We start from the raw sequence: 22,425 nt of genomic DNA on the forward strand, positions 1-22,425 counted from the left end.
GAGAGCTTTTTAAAACACAGATTCTTGGGCCCCACCTCCAAAGATTCTGATTCAGTACATCTGGGGTGGGACCTGAGTCTCCGTATTTCTAACAAGCTCCCAGGCGATGCTGAGGCTGATGATCTAGGGCCACCCTTTGAATAACAAGGCCCTAGAGAGCTGCGGTGCTATGTTCCCTTCATAGGTCAAAGGGTCAAAGAGCATTTCTATTCTGGTGTCCAGATATTGATGGGTTCAGTATAAATCACATATTTGTAGTAAATTAATTAGGAATTAAACTAATTGGAATGGTAAATATTCAGTTTACATAGGGATTTTTCCATTAAGAAAAGTATTTCTTGTCTCCTCAGATAACAGCAGGGACTGCAAGCTCATACCAGGGTAACTGACATACATAAGTGATAATAGGAACGTGTCAGAAGGTACTGTCAACATTTTGAAGGAGAATGAAAAGTGAAGGCTCAATGGAGCTGCATTTGGAAAGGTAGCACTTTATGCTAACTTCCAGCTAAGGAAGCTTAGCTGCCCTATTGGTCCTTGCTGACCTGCTGTAATGGTTTAATCATTCCCTTTGCCATTTGTATGCCATAAATTTGTATGTCACCCAAGTCAATAGTAGCCACACAAATCTGAACAAGAACACATAGCAGAAAGCAGTCACTGAGGTCAACGTGAACTGCCTGAATGTAATTAGGTAAGTGTCAAATAAAAGCATGAAACTGACGAGTCTTGACTTTTCAAAAATTGAAAATATATCACTCAAGATTGGTGCTGGGTGACAGTTTGAATCAGTGGTTCTCAACTAGGGTAACCAACCATTCTAGTTTGCCTGGTATAGTCACAGTGTTAGTACTGAAATTTCTGAATCCTGGGAGACTCCTCAGTCCTGCACAAACCTGGACGGCTGGTTACCCTATTCTTAACTGTGGTTGAACACTGAAATTTCCTGGAGAGTTTAAAATATACTCATGCCTGGGATGTATCCTCAGAGATTCTGATTTAACTGGTCCTGAGCACTGCAGTTTTAAAAGTTTCTTAACAGCTTTTGAGAACAAGAGGTTCTTAACCTCATTTACACGTTAGAATTGTGAAGACAAGATGAAGAACCTCAAGTCTAGATATTATATGGTCATTCATTCACTCATTTATTTATTTATGTATGAATTCAAAGATATTGACCTCATGCCTTCTCATATGGCAGGCACTATGCCAGTATGAAGACCAAGGTGAATAAGACAAAATCCTTTGTCTTTTGAGAGCTTACATTCTAGAGGAGGAGAGAGGTCTGTAGTTAAATACACTATTTCATGCAATCATTCATTTATCTGCTCAATAGATATTTATTGAATACCTTCGGTGCCAGGAACTGTTTTAGCACTGAATGTCTGGTGGTGAACAAGATATCTAAGGTCACTCTTTTCACATAGCTTACTACTTACTTCTACTAGTGGAGGAGTGGCACTCAGAAAATAAATGAATAAATGAATTAATAAACAGTATACTTTCAGAACGTGTAAGTGCTATGAAGGAGCAGTGTCATTCCCAGGATATAAATTTGAGTCATTCCAAATCGAAGTGGCAGCAACATTCTGGCAACCCATTTCATATGATCCCAGGACAAAAGTACTGTGCCAGTCAGCTGGAGTGATCTGCTGGCCAGGCTGCCCTCCTGAAACCAAGGCTGGACATGGAGCCATTGGATAACCTCATTAGCGCAAGTCTGGGAGTACTTTGGGGCATCTGGTTGATCCTGTGTGGGAAACACAGGAAGTATTGAAACCCTGAAGTATTGAAATGGGTCTGGGGTCTATGCAGGTCCTGGTGTCAGCTCAGTCCCTGCCCTCCCCACCATATGGTACTACAGCCCTAGCTGGTGCAGGATCCCAGGTGGCCATGGAGAAGGCCCTTGAAAGCACAGGTCTAAGGATGGTACTGATAATGATCAGGGTGGTGGAGCTGCTCTGTTAAAATGAGTGAACAGGAGACCCGCCCGAGAGTAACACTTGAACCAAGACCTAAATGATTAGAAAAAGCCATCATGTGAAGAACTGGGGGGAAAACATTCTGGGAAGAGGAAACATCAAGTGCAAAGGTCCTGACATAGAAATGAAAACAAGTAGGTATAAGACATTAAAATATGGTTTTATTATTTCCTCTTTCTGCAGGTAATCTTCCCTGCATAAGTAATGGCCACACTTGGTTTTAAGGGATTAGTTCACTAGACAAATGAGAGGAATAAAAGTGTTCTAGCAAAGGGAATCATGTATGCAAAGATTGGGGAGTTAAATAACTCAGTGAATTTGGAAAATTCATGGGAAGACACTGAAGATTCAATGCTTGGGGTATATTGTGAGTTAGAAGCAGAGAGAGATGAAGCTAGAATAGAAAGACTTATAAATGATGTGGAGGAGTTTTGTTTTATCCCGAAGTCATGGAGAAACCACTGGAGGACTCTGTCTCAGAAACAACGCAGTCAGATTTATGACTTAGGAAAATCACTAGAGCAGTGTGAAGGATGGATTGGAAGAGCAGTGGACTGGAGAAGCAGTTAGGAAAGTTTTGCAGCATTCTAGGAAAGGGATAATGAGAACCTGAAGAAGCAGCTTTGATGGAGGGATATTTAGAAAGCAAAATTGACAGCCTTGGGTAAGATTTAAAGTGGGGAGCAAGAGAGAAAGGGAAGTCAAATGTGATCCCCTGTCTCCAGCTTGGGAACCCAACTGAGATTGGCAATGCAAGATAAAACGAGCATTTGGGGGCAGAAAAATTTCATTCTTTAAGATGTTGAGCTTAAATGCCTGTGATATGTCCAGGTGGGAATGACCAGAGGCCACTAGATATTGAGGTCTGTGGCGGGGAGGGGTGAGGCCTGGAGATACAGATTTGGGAAACATTAGCATGAAGGTGACAAGAAGAAGAGAGCAGAAGATGGGTAACTAAAAAAACAATACTTAAAAAGTATGAAAGTAAAGCAAATGTTTAGAAAGAAAGCACACATACACACACACAAAAACAGAGAGACAGGAAGAGAACTGGAGATCATGGTGTCCTAAACTATGGAAAGAGAGGTTCTCAAGAAAGAGGGGATGGTCAATAGGGCAAATTCTGCAAAGAGAGCAAGTGAAAAGACTAGTCTTCCTTCTTCACAACTCTTCTCATTACTGAGCACCAGCTTATGCATCTATTAGTTTATTACTTATTTCCTTCACCAAAATGTAAACTGCAAGAGGTCAGGGACTGAGTCTTCTTTATTCACTGTTGTATTCTGAAGAGTCCAAAACAGTGCTTGGCACATAATAGGTGTTTAATAACTATTTGTTGAACGAATAAATGAACCTAAAAGTGTGCACTGGATTTGGCAATTAAGAAGTCCTTGATGGGGCTTCCCTGGTGGCGCAGAGGTTGAGAGTCCGCCTGCTGATGCAGGGAACGCGGGTTCGTGCCCCGGTCCGGGAAGATCCCACATGCCACGGAGCGCCTGGGTCTGTGAGCCATGGCTGCTGAGTCTGCGCGTCCGGAGCCTGTGCTCCGCAACGGGAGAGGCCACGGCGGTGAGAGGCCCACGTACCACAAAAAAACAAAACAAAACAAAGAAGTCCTTGACGAAATCAGTGTGTGCACTGTCAGCAGAGTACGGGAATGGAAGCATGTCTCCTAACTCTTCCCTCAAGGAAATTATGATCTAATAAGAATGGAGGTGGAATGGAATAAAAGGAGAGATATGACAAGTATACAAATCTCTGTATCAAAGAACAAAGTGGTAAGTTCTGTAAAAGCTATACAAATAAGTCTAGAGCACTTCCTGTCAGTTAAGTCAGAGCAATTTTAAGGAGGAAGTAGAATTTTCTGAGAGATGAGGAAGGATGAGGGAGACTTGAACAAATGGAGTTTGTGGTAGGCTGAGTGATGCCCCCATCTCTCAAAGATGTCAATGTCCTGATCCTGGGAACAAGTGAAGCTGTTACTTTATATGGCAGAAAAATTTTGTTGCTGTAATTAAGATTTTGAAATGGGGAGATTGTCCTGGATTATCTGATGGGCCTTATGCAATGTAATCACAAGAGTCCTTAGAAGAGGAACATAGGGGTATCAAAGTAGTAGTAGGACATGTGAAAATGAAAGCAACAGGGTGGATTGATGCAGGGTAAGAGCCACAAGTCAAGGAATGTAGGCAGCCTCTGGAAGCTGAAAATGGCAAGGACATGATTCTCCTCTGAAGCCTCTAGAAGGAATATAACCCTGCTAACACCTTAATTTTAGACTTCTGGCCTCCAGAATTATGAGTAAATTTTTGTTATTTTAAGCCACTAAGTTTGTGGTAATTTGTTATGGTACCAATTCTCAAACTTTAATGTGCATATGATTTACCCAGGGATCTTGTTTAAATGGTGATTCTGATTCAGTTGGTCTGGGGTGGGCTCCTAATTATGTTTCTCTAGACAGCAAGCATTAATTAGTTTTCTATTGCAATCATGATAAAATTAGTGCATGTACCCTTTCTCCCTTTCCTTTCCTCCACCATTCAATTTTAGAATATAAGATTGTATTTTTAGTGTTTTACTCTGTGCTGTCAAATACACTTATATTTCTTTTACTAATACTTGAATTGTGTCTTAAATTATGTTCCTTAGGCAAAAGGCATAGATATAATAATGGGCAAAAAGCCTACCAACTTTACCTTCACCCTTTTTCCTCCTGTTAATTTTTTTTGTTGTTATGTAAATGGCAAGTAACATTTACATTCTGTTCTGTTACTCAAATTCCCATTTTTATTTTTAATCTTAGCTCTATTAGATTCTAGTACCAATGCTCACAATTAGTGATTTTACCAACCAAGCATCTCTTGGTTGGTAGCTTGAATTCTCCAATAGTTTTTTTCAAGAAGAACTTAAGGGAACAATACTGCCAGAGTTCTAGACTGTTTTAAACTGTTTTGTTTTGCTTTTTCAGTAGTCATTGCAGTTGAATGACATTGGTTCAATATAAAATCTATTCCTCTATGGACTCCTGGCATTGAATGTTACTGTAAGAAGGTCTGAGGCCAGCTTGATTTTCACCTCATAAAAGACTTGATTACTTTTCCTGGTGGCCCAAAGTATCTTTTATTTTTCTTTGACGTTCAGTAACTTTACTAAGATTTTAAGTGTGGGTGTTAAGGATTCTGAATCCATTTTTTTCCTAGCATAATGTGGCCCTTTCAATATCCAGGTCAAAGTTTTAAAAATTTTGAATAAAAAAATTCTTAAATTATATTTTTAAATTATGTAATTATATTTCAAAATATTTGTTCTGATCTGTTATTTTGGTCGTCTTCTTTGGAGTCACTAAGTATGTTTATGTTGGATCTCTTTTCTATCTTCTATAAATATTTTCCTCATTTCTATTCTTTGTGTCCTGCGCTGGGTTTTTCACAATGTATATTTGATCTTGTACCATTTTCCATTTCTTCTGCAATTCTGTGATAATTTTATTTTTTCCCCCTTTACTTTATTCCTGAGTACTATTCACATTTTATCTCCTCTTGCTGCCTCACCTACTCTTATGTGAATTTTGGTATTCCAACTCTGAAGTATTTCTTCATAGATAAGTGCTTCATTGACATTTAATTTTTTAAAGTTCATGGTAAAGTATTTACTCATAATGTTCATCTGTTCCCTGGAAACATTTTTATAGAGTATTAGTCTTCTGTGAATACATTTTGCTCTTTTGTTATTTTTTTCTTAGAATAAATCTGTATGCTAATTCCTTTTTTATTGTTTATCATTTAGTGAGTTGGATTATAATGGGCCCAGGGTAGCATTCCAGGCCAGTTATTACTCACAGCTGGAAGGTTTTCTTCCCAGCTACCATGAAGGAAAACTCTCTCCTGCAAACATGGTTTATCTGAATAATTCCATATGTGGCTCACCTCCTCTACTTATATGTACTAAGTCAGGAACAGGAGGGTCTCCTGCCACCATCCAACTCCCTCTTGTTCTTGCACATGCTGTTCCAGACAAAGGAGAGAACTTTGTACCTTAGGGTGTTCCTCACATCTAGGAATTACATTTTTGTTGGTGCTTTCTGGGGACTGTCACTGCTGGTTTCTCTGTCCTCAGCTTTCACCCTTTCCTCCTACAGATGTCCCTCATATACAAATATTTTGGAATTTTTCCTAGTTTACCAAAAATGGAGTTTGTTTGCTGTTGTCTTCCTTTTTCATTATTGATTTTTGAAGCTTTCTAGGAAGATAATGATAAATTTATGTTGCCATGTCTATACTGGAAGTCCTGAAGGATTCTGTAGGTAGAAGAGTGTTTTGATCAGATCTTTGCACTAGTAGTATTCCTCTAACTGAAGCATAGAAGATGGACAGGAATATGTTCAACAAGAAGCAGGAAGACCCCTTAAGAGGCCATTGCAATAATTCAGATCAAAAGTCCTGAAGGCCTAATGATGCTGACTGAACAAGGAGGGAAAAGAAGGGATAGACATAAAGGAAATTATGGTGGTAAAAATGCCCAGAATTAGCAAGAATTTGCTCGAACAAAGGGAGGAAGAACTTGATGAAGGCTCTGAACCTCGATAGCCAAAAGGATGGCTGTTATATGAACATAAATGGTAGAAATTAGCTTTTTGGGCAAAGAATTTATTTTCATTTATTTATATTTATTTTTATGATAATTAATTTGATTGAATTTGACTACCAAGGGAGTTATCCAGTAGGCAATTAGAAAAGGGAGCAGGGAGGGAAGCTAGGGTTGGAGGTGAGTCTGGAGGTTATTCATGCAGATGTGCTGTTTAAAGTTATGGTACTTTTAAAGTTTGACAGAGGCAGAGTGAAGAAGTAAGAGGGTTTAATGAAAGAAACAAAGGAGTAGTCAGAAAGGCAGAATATTCAGTATCTCTGACACCAATGAAAAATAAAAATAATTGCCGTCATACATACAATTACATGCTAGGCATTTTACATGTATTATCTCATTTAATGCTCACAAAGATCTGTACAGTGAATATCTTTATGCCCAGTTTGCAGATCAGAAAACGGAGGCTCAGAGATTTTGTGAGTAGAATATGTAGCTAAGCTTTTTGAGATTTTCAGAACTATAGTACTTACTTTTTAAGGAATTAAGAGGGCTCCTGGAAGTTGTAAAAAAAAAAAGAGAAAGCAGAAAATGGCTGTCTTCCCCATATAAAGAACTTTAGAAAACATCTTGTGAACATGTATCTTCATGTCATGAAACGAACATATTTCCAACAAAATTGGAGAAGGCAGGGGCAGAACTGTGTTGAGTATTTGTCTACTCTTTCTTACCTTGATTCTGAAGGATCTCTACTCACTAAATGTTATTCATAGTACTTACTACTAAAATCATTTTTAACTTATTTTTTAAAATAGATTTTCTTACTTTGGGGGATCAGAAACAAGATGACCTTGTTATATTTATGATATGACAGTGAAAAAAGCTTTTTAAAGTATACTCAAATAGATTCTATTTTATTCAAATTTTTATCCCCAGTCCGAAACACTTTGTGAGCTCCTCTTATGGGTCAAGAACTATTGGTTGAACTAAACTGAACACAAGGTATTAACCCTCAAAAATTCCATCCCTCTTTCTTTAGGACATACCATATAAACCACCCAAGAAAATGAAGACATGATGCTGCTCAGCCTTTGGAATAATTTTGAATCTGTCAATGTCAGTATGAGCAGAAAACAAAACATTGTGTAACATGTTTTAAGCATTATTATAAGTCCTGTGTTAACAAATTGTGTGTCTGCTGCTCTGATTTTGAAACACGTATGTATATAGATAGAAAAGTTGGCATAAATTTTGTTAAATAAAGCAACTATAAAATTTAAGAAAAAGAAAAGAAAATAGAGGCTCAGAGAGGTGGATTAACTTGTAGAACTAGGCTTTAAATTGAGGGCTTCCCTCAAAATAAAAAAGAGTTGCAGTAAGAAGAGGATAAAGATGACATCATCAAGTCACTGAAAGCTGTGTGAATAAATTGGCTGGGATAGAATATGGAATGCAAGAATTTGCAGAGTAAGTAAGTCAAGAATTTAGAGTGAGTGGAGGGTGAGGAATGCTGGTAGAAAGGCAGGCTACCTTTCAGAGTTTGATGGTTAAGATGAGAAAAGTAGGATGCTTCCTTCAGCATCCTGGTGGAGAGGAGCCAGGTCTTCTTAGGTGACAAGTACCCGGAGCGTGTTTATAGCAGAAAGGAAAAAGCCACTGGTGAGGGAGGCATTGAAAATGTAAAAGGAAAGAGCAAGTGCGTGATGGTTGAGATCCTGGAGAATGGACACCAGGGAGTAGTTGGTTTTAGCAAAGAGAGGTCTTCAGGGAGAGGAGGAAAAGCAATGAGGCTGAGTGAAGAAACATATTCATGAGAGGAAAAGAAGGGAGCTTAGATGAACCTAAATATTGTAAGTTAAGTAAGAGGGGATACCATCTGCTGGGAGTGAGAGGAAGTGGGGACTTGAAGAGAAGGAAGGAACATGGAAAATGTGTCTGAGGCTGAGGCTTAAAGAATGAAGCAGTTTTGGAGCACAGTTAGAGCCCACTTGAGGTAAGGCATCCCAAATACGTCATGGCACCAATGGGTACGTGTTGCAGGCAATATTTATTTAGGGACTTGAGCATCACTATTAGGGAAAGTTATGTTTTGTTTTGTTTTTTATTACCCTGAGGGTCACTAAACACTTCAATGGGTTGTAAATAGAGCTGTGGACTCTCTTTGGGAGAGTTTCTAAATAAAAATGTTGGGTGAGTCATTTGACCTGGAGAGTTTTAAGCATGGATAGTTGATGGACTGCGTGGTGGTGGGAGAGGGCAGGAGGTACTGACCTTGCAAGGTCTTAGTAGTGCATTGATTCTGTGATATATAGGATGATGCCACCCATCCCTATATTAATTGAGGAACATTTCTTCTTGCTGGGATCTTTGGGCCTTTCCTTGTCTTATCTAAAGAATCTTGTCTGGATTAAATATTCTTCCCAGGAATTCTATTCATTTCTATCAATTTACTTTACTGGTAAGTTTTGCAACTAAATGCAGTAAGTCAGTGAAAACCCATCCATCCATTCATTTAAAGACTTCAGATTCTTTACCTACATGAAAACCACAAAGGTGGAAGGAAAGTAGTTGAAAGGCCCTGCCATGTGACTTGGTTGCTAGGATACACCTTCAGTTATCTCTCAGAGTAGAGACATGACCTAGCCGTGTGAGCCTCTCTTAGGAATGCAGCTGCTATGTTGAGAAAAAACAAATTAAAGGCTTGAAACACACACACATATAAAGTATGTGAGGTCTGTGGATAATTATTCTTTGCTCTATTTTCTTGCCTTGAATGATAACTATCTCCTCTTGGTAAAAATAACTTCAGGTAGACTCCCAGGAGAAAGGTAAAAGGAATCAGGAAAAATTGGATTAACTTTAGCTGAAGAAATTCAGATTTGGCTTGTAAGAGAAAACCCAGACAGCTGAGTGAAAGAGCCCTTTGTGGGGAGATGGAGTTTTCTTTCTTGGTTTATCTTTAGTAAATAAGAAAGATAATAACAATTAATATTTCTTTCATGCTTAGCTTGTGCCAGGCACTGTTTCTAAGTGTTAACATATTGAATTCTCACAACAAGCTCTGAGGTGCCATTATCCTCATTTTACAGATGAGGAAACCGAGGCACAGAAACTTGTCCAAGGTGAGATGGCTAAGAGGTTCAGAGATGAGATTCAAACTCAGGCAATCTGGTTTTAAGAGCTGAACTTTTCTTTTTTCTGATTCATAGAAATTTAGAACATCATACCTACAACAAAAAGGGAAGTAGGCAAACAGGTTTTTGCTTCCTTTATCACAAAATAACCCACATTGCATTAATGAAGTAAGCCAGAATATTCTCTAATGCCCTATGATTAGGTCCAAAATTGATGGTAAAATGTTACTTAAAATTCACATTTCAGCTTCTTTAAGTATTATTATTGTTATTATTATTATTATTAGTCAAGCCATTTGGGCTTGAGGTTTTATTTATTTATTAAAAACATCTTCCCCCAGTTTTACTGAGATATAATTGACATAAAATGTTGTACTAGTTTTAGGTGTACAATATAAATTTTGTTAACATCTATGACCTCACATAGTTACAAATTTTTTTCTTGTGATGAGAACTTTTAAGATCTATTCTATTAGCAACTTTCAGTCACCATGCTATACATTACCTCCCAAGAACTTACTTATAACTGGAAGTTTGTACCTTTTGACCACATTCACCCATTTCACCTACCCCCACCTCCCACTCCTTGCTGAAATTCTTGATGTCTTCATTTCACTGCCTCTAAGGGCTGACTTTAGAGAAGAGAGCTGGATCCCCAGCTGTTTTCATTTACTCAACAGATTTTTATTGAATTCCAATTCTCCATCAGCCTTTCTTTTAGGCCCTGGGGAAAACAAGGTTGAACCAAAGTTTCTACTCTCAAAGGAAAATATATATATATATATATATATATATATATATATATATATACACACATATATATATATATATATATACATATATACACACACACACATATATATAAAATAAATATAAATATAAATAAAATAAATATATATGTAATCTCCTGAGTCCTCCTTTGGATTCTATTATTGAGTCTCTTATTTTGGATCGAGTCCTTAGAAGACTACCTAAGAGTCTATGCCAGTTTTTGAAGTGACCCAAAATGAATTCAGTGTTCTTCATTTCCTTTGGAACAGAAAAGATTGGTCTGAAATTGGGCTCCATCCACTCTACCCTACCAGCTCCATTCATTTCAATTATCCCACCTCTACTGCCACCCCTTCCTGATAGTCATAAATAGGAGTTCTCCATTTGAAAGTCTCATGCTGAAATGGAGCAGGACCCTATGGTCCTTTCCCCACCATGGCCACTGCCTGCCTTTCGTCTGTAGAAAAACTTTAGTCAAAGAATAAATTTAATCAGAGAAGTGAGAAAATGCAGAAGCAAAGGAAAACAGTCAAACAGGACAAAATAATAAAAGTTTAGTCATTAAGGGACTTCCTTGGTGGCGCAGTGGTTAAGAATCCGCCTGCCAATGCAGGGGACACGGGTTCGAGCCCTGGTCTGGGAAGATCCCACATGCCGCGGAGCAACTAAGCCCATGTGCCACAACTACTGAGCCTGCGCTCTAGAGCCCGTGAGCCACAAATACTGAGCCCGCATGCCACAACTACTGAAGCCCACGCGCCTAGAGCCCGTGTTCCACAACAAAGAGAAGCCACCGCAATGAGAAGCCTGCACACCACCACAAAGAGTAGACACCGCTTGCCGCAACTAGAGAAAGCCCACGCGCCGCAACAAAGACCCAAAGTAGCCAAAAGTAAATAAATAAATTTATTTTAAAAAAAAGTTTAGTCATTAAGCAAAGTCAAGGACCTTTAGTTCCTCCCCAAGGGCTATAAATAATATTCTGAGCCGTGTACTGTGAGCTGTTTGGTAGATATTGAAACCCCCACCAGGTGTAAGAAGTGAACTACATGATGACCAGGCTGTAGCCATGATGTAAGTTGCCACAATTCTGAGAACTGGGCTCAAAGAAATGGAAACAAACTGACCAGGTACTGAAGACTAACTTTACTGAAAACATCAAGATGACACTGATCAGACCACAGCATGACCAACTTCAAGAGGACTGGCAGAGCTGACTGTGCTGTTTCTACATGTGGCCCCCTCCCTCTGCCCATAAGAACTCTTGCCCCCTGATTGTCAGTTGCAGGGAGCTGGCCTTTGGGCACGACTCCACCCTGCCCCACAGTTGCTGGCCTCTGAAATAAAGCAAACTTTCCTTTTCACGTGCCTTGCCTCTTTATCGGCTTCAGAGGGACAAGCAGCCTGACCCCACTTTTGGTAACAATATTGTAAAAATGAATACTTACAGAACAGTGACTTAGGTGATATTTTTGTAAAAGGATTCTCTTTTGCAAAAGGGCTTATTCTTTCCTTAATTAGGAATTTACAAGTGTGTCTAAAGTATGATACAGTTCAAAAGATACAATTTACAAATACATTTTAAGGAAGGTACTGATTGGATAAAATGATGCACACCTGTACAGACAAAAGAAACCCTGTTTGGACATTCTTATATCCTGTTTATTTGGAGGCTCTGATTTTCAGTCTTAATAAGATTTTTTTAAAAGTATCTTCTTCTTACAGACTCACAGACTTGGAGAGCAAACTTGTGGTTGCCACAGGGGAAGGGCGGGGGGTATGGATGGTAGTTTGGCATTGACATGTACACACTACTATATTTAAAATAGGTTGCCAACGGGGACCTACTGTATAGCACAGGGAACGCTGCTCAATATTCTGTGATAACCTAAATAGGAAAATAATTTGAAAAAGAAAACAAACAAACAAGTATCTTCTTCTTGATTTTAAATTCCTCTGAAAAAATAATTGGCATACTATTTATTTTGGATTTCTCTAGGCTGTTTATTCAATATAATAGGCTTAGTATTCTGAACTGCAGAGGCGAATTTCAAATGCTGCCTCTATAATAAAACTTCCCCTGAACACGCAGTCTCTTTCATTTGCACTTTTTTAGCATTTTGTTTACATTTTACATTGGGGTGTGTACTCTACCATATTTTAAGACTTTGAAGACTTCGCAGCACTTAAGATAATGCCTTATAGTAGGTAGGTATCCCAGCGATTAGGCTGTTTATCCCTGATATTACCTGGGGGTCTTGGAAATGTTACTTATCCTCCCAAGAGCGAGGTTCTTCATGTAAAACAAGGTCAACAATATCTCCCTCAAGGGACTGAGGATTAAATAGAATAACAGATGAAAAAATTGTTTTGTTAAATTAAAGCACTGTGCAAATATTCTGAGTGTCTTACACGTTCCTGACAATAAGTTTACCAGGTTAATAATAATATTTTAATCATTTTATCAGGTTAATAATGCCATTGCCATGAAGACACTCCTGGATGGAGAACAATTACCACACAGAATACCAACTGTATAGTGAAACAGTAATTCTCAGTAATTACTGAGAACAGTAATTCTCAGAATTAAGTACTGAGGTCCCTAAATTATCAAGGGCTTACATATATGTCAGAGTTGCCAATGGGTGTTAGGAGTGGTTTTACAAAAAAGGATCTTCCAGTCTCCTCACTGGAGGATGAAGACCCCAGCCACCAGCATTCTGGGAACCAAGTGGAGGGCAAAGGGTTGGGGTCTCAGCATCTGATATCTATTAATTTATTTAGCACCCCCATTGTCACTTCTATAGCCTAGCCCTCACCTTGCACCTGGTGTCTCCTGGTGCACATAATATGTTTTACCCTCTTCAGAGAATAAATCTTTGCTTTTTTGTGTGTGTGTGTGGTATGCGGGCCTCTCACTGTTGTGGCCTCTCCCGCTGCGGAGCACAGGCTCCGGACGCGCAGGCCCGGCGGCCATGGCCCACGGGCCAAGCCGCTCCGCGGCATGTGGGATCTTCCCGGACCGGGGCACGAACCCGTGTCCCCTGCATTGGCAGGTGGACTCCCAACCACTGTGCCACCAGGGAAGCCCTAAATCTTTGCTTTTTGATTGGACAGGGTTTTGGAGTGTAGGGGAGTCTAGGGGAGTGGATATGGCATTCTGGCTACTTCTTTAAAAAGGCTCTGTGTGCCCCACTTTTTCTGGGCCTTTTGAGCATTTTGAAGTGTAAGTCAGCTTGGTACCAGCTTAGTATTCAGTTTTCTTTGGCGTGTTATTTTCCATTCTTACATTGGCTTTTCATCTTCCAGGTCTAGAAATGGCTTACACCACTTCTGATCATATCCCTTTGGTTGAAGCACAGTCAACCTCTCTCGAAGGAAGGCTAGGATATTTAATCTTCAGTGTGCAAGAAGAGAAATCAGTGTGGTGAACACAAAGTATTGTTTCTGCTCCAATACAAAATATTGTTCTGCTCCAATGCTTTTAATAAATAACCATTTACTCTTGTTTTAGAGGGATTCAGTGGACACTAATAATAGTAGATCCACGTATTCAGTGGACCATATTTAACTAGGAATCTATATTTTTTTAATACATCAAGGAAAGTTTAGCCACCATTTATTGTTCAGAACACATTAAAAAATGGGGGTAGTCTTTAATATCTGATCCTGGCCATAGAGGCTTAGGATGCAGAGCAAGTGTTCTGGACTCAAATAACTTGAGTTCACGTCCAGACTCCATCAATTTCTAGCTGTGTGACCTTGGCCAAGGCAGCCTGCTTGTGCCTCAGTTTCCTCATGTGTAAAATGGCTAATACTGATAGTACCTGCCCTGCTGTAGTAGTGTGAGAATTAAATTAGTTAATGCTTGTACTATAGTAAGTGCCATATTAGTTGTTATTGTTACATGTTTTACTATTGTTATCACTATTACTTTTGTTATTAATGTAAACTATTCATTTTGGAATCATGCTCTTACCAATCTGCATGGTCATGTAATTCAGGATATTCAATAACTGATTTAACTAATGGCTGATTCATTGCTCTCAGGCAAGTCAAGGAAGAAGAGGTATAATTCTACAGCACTGCTGGGCAGTCCGCAGTGATGATGTCTTCACAAGCTTCACAACTTTCCAGGTTAAACAGTGCTTAACTTTCCAGCACTGTTAAGTGCTTTACTTACATTATTAATTACAATTGTTACAATGACTGTAAGTGAGGTATGATAATTATCTCAATTTTACAGATTGGGAAACCAAGCCTCAATGAAGTAAAGCAATTTGTTCAATCAGGGAATAGCGATGCTTTGAGTATGGCTGTAATTCTTACCATTATAAGGCCCTTTACTGGTGGTTTCACTGTGGTAAGTACTGTTCTGAGGGGTTGGGGTGGTAGTGGAGGATGGGGTGGATGGTGTTTAGTGGGGAAAGCCTGGGACGATTTGGTCTTCCCAGAGTCATTTTTTCCTAAGGGATAGACTTTGGTCTTGGGGAAAAAGTGTTAAGAATGTAATCTCCTTTAAAATTTTTGGCAGAAATAATCAAGTACAGACAATTAAAATTGAAAAGGTTATAATGATTATAGTAATAAATAACAATATATAGTAAATAACATTCATATATTGCATACTTAGGTCTACCTGAAGTGAACTGCATGAGAATGCCTCGGGAGAATGTCTGAACCCTGATTAGTATTCATTTGACCTAGTTCCCATTTTTGTCTACTGAGTGAAGAATTTATTCCACTGGGGTGCATGAGGTGCTTGCATGTGAGGTAAATCTGACACTCTGACCCTCAGTACTTCTTTTAACACAGCTGCAGAGACGTATACGTTTTTTAGTTGCTTTTGGTCTTCTCAGCACTCTTTCGTCCTCTACTTTCTGCCTACAGAACCTCTTTTTTGTGTTGTTGGGAATCTATAACTCTGAGACTCAGATGAAGCTGATCCCATTTTGTATTTCATGCTTATAGGGATTCTCCTATCTTATTTGCCATGGTGATGAATTCAGGGATGGGCACTGAACCAAGGCAAGCAAATCCAAATGCTCCCTGGGACTTCTCATTGTAAGTACGAGGAAAGATGGCTCTTTTGAATTGGGGTTTGCTCAGTGGATTGGATGTGAGCTTGGCATTACTGATCGCTGTTTTGCATAACAAGTGTACAGATTAACGTCTAGGAAATGGAGTATAGACCCTGATGACACCATTTGAGTCCTGCATGCTACTCTGCCTGAACTCATTTTACCCTCAGACTTCCTGGCTATGTGAACCATTTTATTTCTTTTTGTTTGAACTAGGTTGAACTGTGTTTCTGTCACATGTAACTAAAAAAATTCCTGGTTAAGTCAATATTTCACCAGAGGTCTAATCTTTAAAAATAAAACAAGTGTCAGACTATACTTTTTCTTCCATTACATTAGGTTAAATTGTGGGCATTCTAGTTTCATCATTAAGATAGTGTGTGTGCAGCTAAGATCATCTGGCAGCTGAGGGCCCTGGTAAGTGTTCTGAGAGTTTTAAGGAAGTAGATGTCCTGATCTGTTATCACTCGGATACCCCTGGAGTCAAAGGGGCAAATGCCTGAAATTTCTGTGGCAGTGTAGAGCCAAGAAATCCTGGATGCCCCAAAGACTCATACATGTTTGTAAAGAAAACAATAGAAGTGAGGAGACCTGAGTTTAAGGCTTGGCTCTGCCACTGATTTGCCTAATGATCTTGAATGTCTTTTAGACTCTTTAGCCTCAATTTCCAAGTCTGTAAAATGCAAGGGAGTAGCAAGGTGCAAGAGGGTATTGTGGCTTCAGGGTGGCTTTGGGATGAAGTAATAATAAGAGGCCAGTAGCAGACATACGTCTGGGGGGCCCATGCTAAGGTTCTAATGCTCATGGCCAATCTGCTCCGTGACATCTAAGTTAAAGATTTGGCTAAAGAGGTAAAATGAACCATCAGGAAACAAGTGCATTTGGGGGAGCCTGATTTACAGTCAAAGGACACAAGGAAGATTAAAAGTGGTCTCATACAGAGAAGGGCTTAACAATACTTTTGTTAAGAATCTACACTGTAAAAAATACTGGGTGAATTTCATCTCTACCTGAAATATTTCACTGTTCTCCCACAGTTTACCCCCTATGCCCTTTTAAACTTAAAATAAATATGCCACACATTTTGACTTTGGAGATATCTTTGGGACAAAATTTCATCTATTTCCATTGCATAATATTTAATAACTTTGCATTGTATATAAACGATGAAAGTGTCAACATGAATGTCTTTTTTGGCCTTAATAAAGCTATCTAAACAGTTCTGGGTTTAAAAAAACGGTATTAAAAAGAAAGCAATCATGCATGTGTTGTATTAAGCTGCCTACACACAGAAAAAAGGGTGGGAAAGATGGAACACATAATTAGAAATAATTTTTTAATTTTCAAAGCAGAGCCACAGTAAATTCCCATAAAACCTATTCATTAATCATCCAAGTTTAAGCAAAGACAGCTTCTCAGTAAACTTTCTAGGGTGTTAGTTACTTATGAAATGTATCTGGTGCAGAGAATTATTGGACAGAAACTACTTTAGAATATATGTCAAAATTTTTGTTTTATCAAGGATTAATTAAGCCATTTAAAAATGAGTTATTTAGCAATATTAATTGTGTATTGATATCAGTACTAGTTTGTGACAATAATTCTGCATTTTCTAGTTAATAGAGTTGGAGGGGCATACATTCAGAAGTAGTTTAAAAACATTAGATTTTACCCACTTTTATTTCAAATTTAGGATTTTTTTTAAAGATAGTTTTAAAGGAAGATGACTCTGAAAACAGTGATTTTCATTGTTTTGTATAATCTAATCTAATCAATAGCATTCTTACTAGAAAGTTTTTCTAAAGTTAGAACATATTGACTATTTCTTTTGGCATTTGAATTTTTATTTTAAACTTTCTTCTTTATAGTTTGAACAAATTAACAAATACATATCTTAAAAAGAGTTCTTCTTCCTCTGCTTAAGAATAGGTAAGTAATTAATTAGTTTATTAATTACTGATAGCATTAATTATGTCTGGAGAAGTGAACTGTATAAAATAAAATGGTAATTATCTCTGAAATGATTGTATAAGTCCATAGGACATTTGATTTCCTACAAATTGTTTTCTGTTAGTTCTGTATTCATTACATGTCTTACTTAGATTCTCCAGTGGTATTTTTTTTTTCTTTTTTGCTGTACACGGGCCTCTCACCACTGTGGCCTCTCCCGTTGCGGAGCACAGGCTCCGGACACGCAGGCTCAGTGGCCATGGCTCACGGGCACAGCCGCTCCGCGGCATGTGGGATCTTCCCGGACTGGGGCACGAACCTGTGTCCCCTGCATCGGCAGGTGGACTCTCAACCACTGCGACCCCAGGGAAGCCCTACATTAGCCTTTTAATTCATATATTTTTATGATTCAGTGGACACGGATGAATTGTAGTACACCTAAATTTTATGAAATTGAGTCACACTGTAACAGGTCTATTATAGGGGAATTTAATAGCATTAAGAATGCCTTACAGGGCTTCCCTGGTGGCGCAGTGGTTGAGAGTCCGCCTGCCGATGCAGGGGACACGGGTTCGTGCCCCGTTCTGGGAAGATCCCACATGCCGCGGAGCGGCTGGGCCCGTGAGCCATGGCCGTTGAGCCTGTGCGTCCGGAGCCTGCACGTCCGGAGCCTGTGCTCCGCAACAGGAGAGGCCACAACAGTGAGAGGCCCACATACCGCAAAAAAAAAAAAAAAAAAAAAAAGAATGCCTTACAACAGAGGCCCTTATGTTATCAATAATTGGATGTGTCATGGTATCATTTGGAATTATATCCACTCTTAGGAGACATAAGGTTACTGTGTTAATCCATTTAAATTAGTTTTGCACTCTCTTGACGTAGAAACTCTTTACCTTTAAGCAAAGCTGTCAGGATGGCTAAATCAATGTCCTGGTGTCCTTCTGATCCCATCCGAAATACCGTAATCTGAAATTTGAGACAAGGTGACCATTAGCAATGCATTTTTTCTCTCAAGAGAAATTAAATCAATGAGACCATATTTGAACATAGACTATCTTAATATCTATAAGGTAGATTCTTAACCACAGTAAAAGCATGCATAGCAAGAATTCAATTAGAAGGGTCTGCAACTCATTAAGAGGGAGATGCCTCAGTAGCCTCCAAACAGAAACCAACTTAGATAATTCATTGATTATGGTTACAATCTCTGAAACCAGAGACCAAAGAAAATGTCCCCTTCTACCATTTCAGTTTTAGAATTAAAACTTTCCAGATTTGCAAATATGTGTAAGCCATAATTTAAACTATGAGTTGAAAAATTAAGTGTTTAAAAATAGCTTGTTAGTATGCCCTTCGGTAAGTGGCCCCACTATGTATGCATGTGTGTGTGCCCGTGTGTGTTTTTGTGTATATGCACGTGTGCAATATAGCCATCACTACACTCTCTCCTCAGCAAAAGTTATTCAAGGGTTTCAATATTGTGATGCCTCTAGATCCTTCAGTCCTCTCAATAACCTTAAACCTTCTTGAGAATGACTTAGCAGTATCCAGGTTGTAAGAATGAAAAAGCAGACAATAAAATAACATTTTTTCCTCTTAATTCTGGGAAGAAAAGTATTATCTGGGGATGAATGATGGGGAGGAGAGTACAGATGTAGCAGTGAAGGGTTAATACATGTTGGATTAATATGAAGTCCCCACATCATGCTTAATGATAATGAAGATTTTTTTCCCAAGTCAGATGGAAGCTACTCAAGGAAGCCAAAAGGTTATTTGAATATATACACTGGTTGAATTACTACTGTACTCAACTGCTTTAGACTTCAAGTTTCTTTATCTGTAAAATGGGAAAATAATAGGGCTTCCCTGTTTCTAACCACATAGGAAGTAAACTTTGTAGGATTTGCTAATGTATAATTCTAGGTTTTGCCACCATGATGAAGAGAACAGGCACCTAGAATTACAGACTGTTAAACTGTCAATTGCCTTAGAAATCCTCTAGTCCACTATCCAGAGACAAAGTAACTTGCTTATGGTCAGTATCAAGTTAGAAGAACAGCTGTGACTGGAACCAAGAACAGAGATGAGAGGCAGTTCTCTGTTCTGAACTCAGATAGAAGTGCCTTAATTGGGAAGAAAACTTCAGGTCCACTGGAGAAAGAACCAAGGGGCAGAAGTGGAATTTTGGCTAAATCTTCAACTCTTTAAGCCAGGGCTGGCTAGGGTTTGAAAGGTATTACCGTGTGCTGAGCTGGTAGCAAGCTGCGGACTACCAGAATAACAGCTCTCATTGTTTTAGAAGAATTCAGAAATTAGGCATCAAACGGAATTCCTTAAACATCTGACCTACTTGTTCTGCAGATGCCTAAATTTCACTGCCTAATTAGAGATCCCATTTCAGATGCAAATTCTTCCGAGGTAGCAAATAGATAAATTTACCCTGAAATATAAGATTATCAAGTTTTCTTAGGAACAGCTTTGAGGAGGGGAAAGGAAGGTTTACAGTGTGGAGCTGGATTTCAGGGTTGGGGTGGTGGAGATGAAGATATGTGTGCTGTTGTTTGTCCAGGAGCCTGAAAGAGCATTGTACTCTGGGGCTTCACAGATTTTCTGGAAAACTGGTGTGGAGGGGATGGCTGTCCACCTGTCTGTGGCACCCCATCCCCATGGTGTGCTTAGACTGAAGGACCTAAGGATCCTAGAAAGAGGGAGAGGAAGCACCAAAGGGAGGCTGGAGGATCCAAAGATGAAATTTATTTCATAATTTTCCCTTGAGTTGACCTGAGATATTATGTCTCCGCTACTCTAAACTTTTTTTTTTTTTTTTTTTTTTTTTTGCGGTACGCGGTCCTCTCACTGCTGTGGCCTCTCCCGTTGTGGAGCACAGGCTCCGGACGCGCAGGCTCAGCAGCCATGGCTCACGGGCCCAGCCGCTCCGTGGCATGTGGGATCTTCCCGGACAGGGGCACGAACCCGTGTCCCCTGCATCGGCAGGCAGACTCTCAACCACTACGCCACCAGGGAAGCCCTACTCTAAACTTTTTAATTTGAAATTAAAATGTAAAAAATATCAATTACTCAATTTATATGTCTTTCTCAGGAAACAAAGAGAAGTCAAAAAAGAAAACCAGAGTCGTCTTCTCCTATCACCCCTGGTGTTGGCAAAGATGCGGAAAACCAGGTGTTCTTATTCTTGGTGGGGATGTGAATTGAAATAGTAGTTTTGGAGTATGATAGATTGATATAAAATTCCTTGGTTTTTATGTATTATTCTTTAACAGCAATTAGCAAAATATTATTTGCTAATATTTTATTTAGCATCTTTTCAACTATGTAAGTGAGGTTGGTACATGTCACCATTCTTGCCTAGTTTTGGTATTAGAGTTGCACTAACTTTTCAGTATGAATTGGGAATCTTTTAAAATTTACTTATGCCCTAGAACGGTTAGTGTAACAAAGGAATTCTCCTTCCGGCAGGTTTAGTAGGATGAAGCATTTTTAGGGATAGATCACTGATCATCTTTATAAATTTTTCAACAGTTAATCAGTTTAGATTTTCTGCTTCTCCTGGACTCAATTTCATATATTCTCCTATGTAATCAAACATTTCATCTAGATTTTCAAATTTATTGGTATACAGTTATACACAGAATTCTCTTATTACTTTAAAAATCTCTTTTATGTATAGCATTATATGGCAGCTTTTTTGATTCCTCTTTTTCACTTCATCAAAATCATTGTCATATCAAAGAATCAGGTTTTCATTTCATTTTATTTTTTTATGATCATAACATACTTTATCTACTGTTCTTTTTTGATTTGTATTTTTTTTTTGTGGTACGCGGGCCTCTCACTGCCGTGGCCTCTCCCGTTGCAGAGCACAGGCTCCGGACGTGCAGGCTCAGCAGCCATGGCTCACGGGCCCAGCCGCTCCACGGCACGTGGGATCCTCCCGGACCGGGGCACGAACCTGTGTCCCCTGCATCGGCAGGCGGACTCTCAACCACTGCGCCACCAGGGAACCCCTGTATTTTATTTTTTATACAGCACTTTATTAGTTATCTATTTTATACATATTAGGGTATACATGTCAATCCCAATCTCCCAGTTCATCCCCCCTCCCCCATCACTCTCCCCCCTTGGTGTCCATACGTTTGTTCTCTACATCTGTGTCTCTATTTCTGCCTTGCAAATCGGTTCATCTGTTCCATTTTTCTAGATTCCACATATATGCGTTAATGTAAGATATCTGTTTTTCTTCTGACTTAACTTCACTCTGTATGACAGTCTCCAGGTCCATCCACATTTCTACAAATGACCCAATTTCATTCCTTTTTATAGATGAGTAACATTCCATTGTATATATGTACCACAACTTGTTGATTCATTCATCTGTCGAGGGACATTTAGGTTGCTTCTATGACCTGGCTATTTTAAATAGTGCTGCAATGAACATTGGGGTACATGTGTCTTTTTCGATTATAGTTTTCTCTGGGTCCAGTAGTGGGATTGCTGGGTCATATGGTAATTCTATTTTTAGTTCTTTTAAGGAACCTCCATACTGTTCTCCATAGTGGCTGAATCAATTTACATTCCCACCAACAGTGCAAGAGGGTTCCCTTTCCTCCACACCCTCTCCAGCATTTGTTTTTTGTAGATTTTCTGATGATGCTCATTCTAACCAGTGTGAGGTGATACCTCATTGTAGTTTTGATTTGCATTTCTCTAATAATTAGTGATGTTGAGCAGCTTTTCATGTGCCTCTTGGCCATCTGTATGTCTTCTTTGGAGAAATGTCTATTTAGGTCTTCTGCCCATTTTTTGATTGGGTTGTTTTTTTAATATTGAGCTGCATGAGCTGTTTATATATTTTGGAGATTACTCCTTTGTCGGTTGATTCGTTTGCAAATATTGTCTCCCATTCTG

General features: G+C 39.1%; 1 protein-coding gene across 4 annotated transcripts in view; it reads right to left on the minus strand.

The window, feature by feature from the left end:
• The window catches only part of TRPM3 (transient receptor potential cation channel subfamily M member 3), an 832,457-nt gene that overhangs the window by 101,740 nt on the left and 708,292 nt on the right, over window positions 1-22,425 (minus strand). For all 4 annotated transcript variants that reach the window (XM_060100866.1, XM_060100865.1, XM_060100863.1 and 1 more), the window contains exon 9: window positions 18,393-18,465. In XM_060100866.1, coding sequence (XP_059956849.1) covers window positions 18,393-18,465 — 73 coding nt within the window. The remainder of the gene's footprint in view (window positions 1-18,392; window positions 18,466-22,425) is intronic.

Source organism: Mesoplodon densirostris, chromosome 6 (assembly GCF_025265405.1).
Source record: "Mesoplodon densirostris isolate mMesDen1 chromosome 6, mMesDen1 primary haplotype, whole genome shotgun sequence".
Lineage (NCBI taxonomy): Eukaryota > Metazoa > Chordata > Mammalia > Artiodactyla > Ziphiidae > Mesoplodon > Mesoplodon densirostris.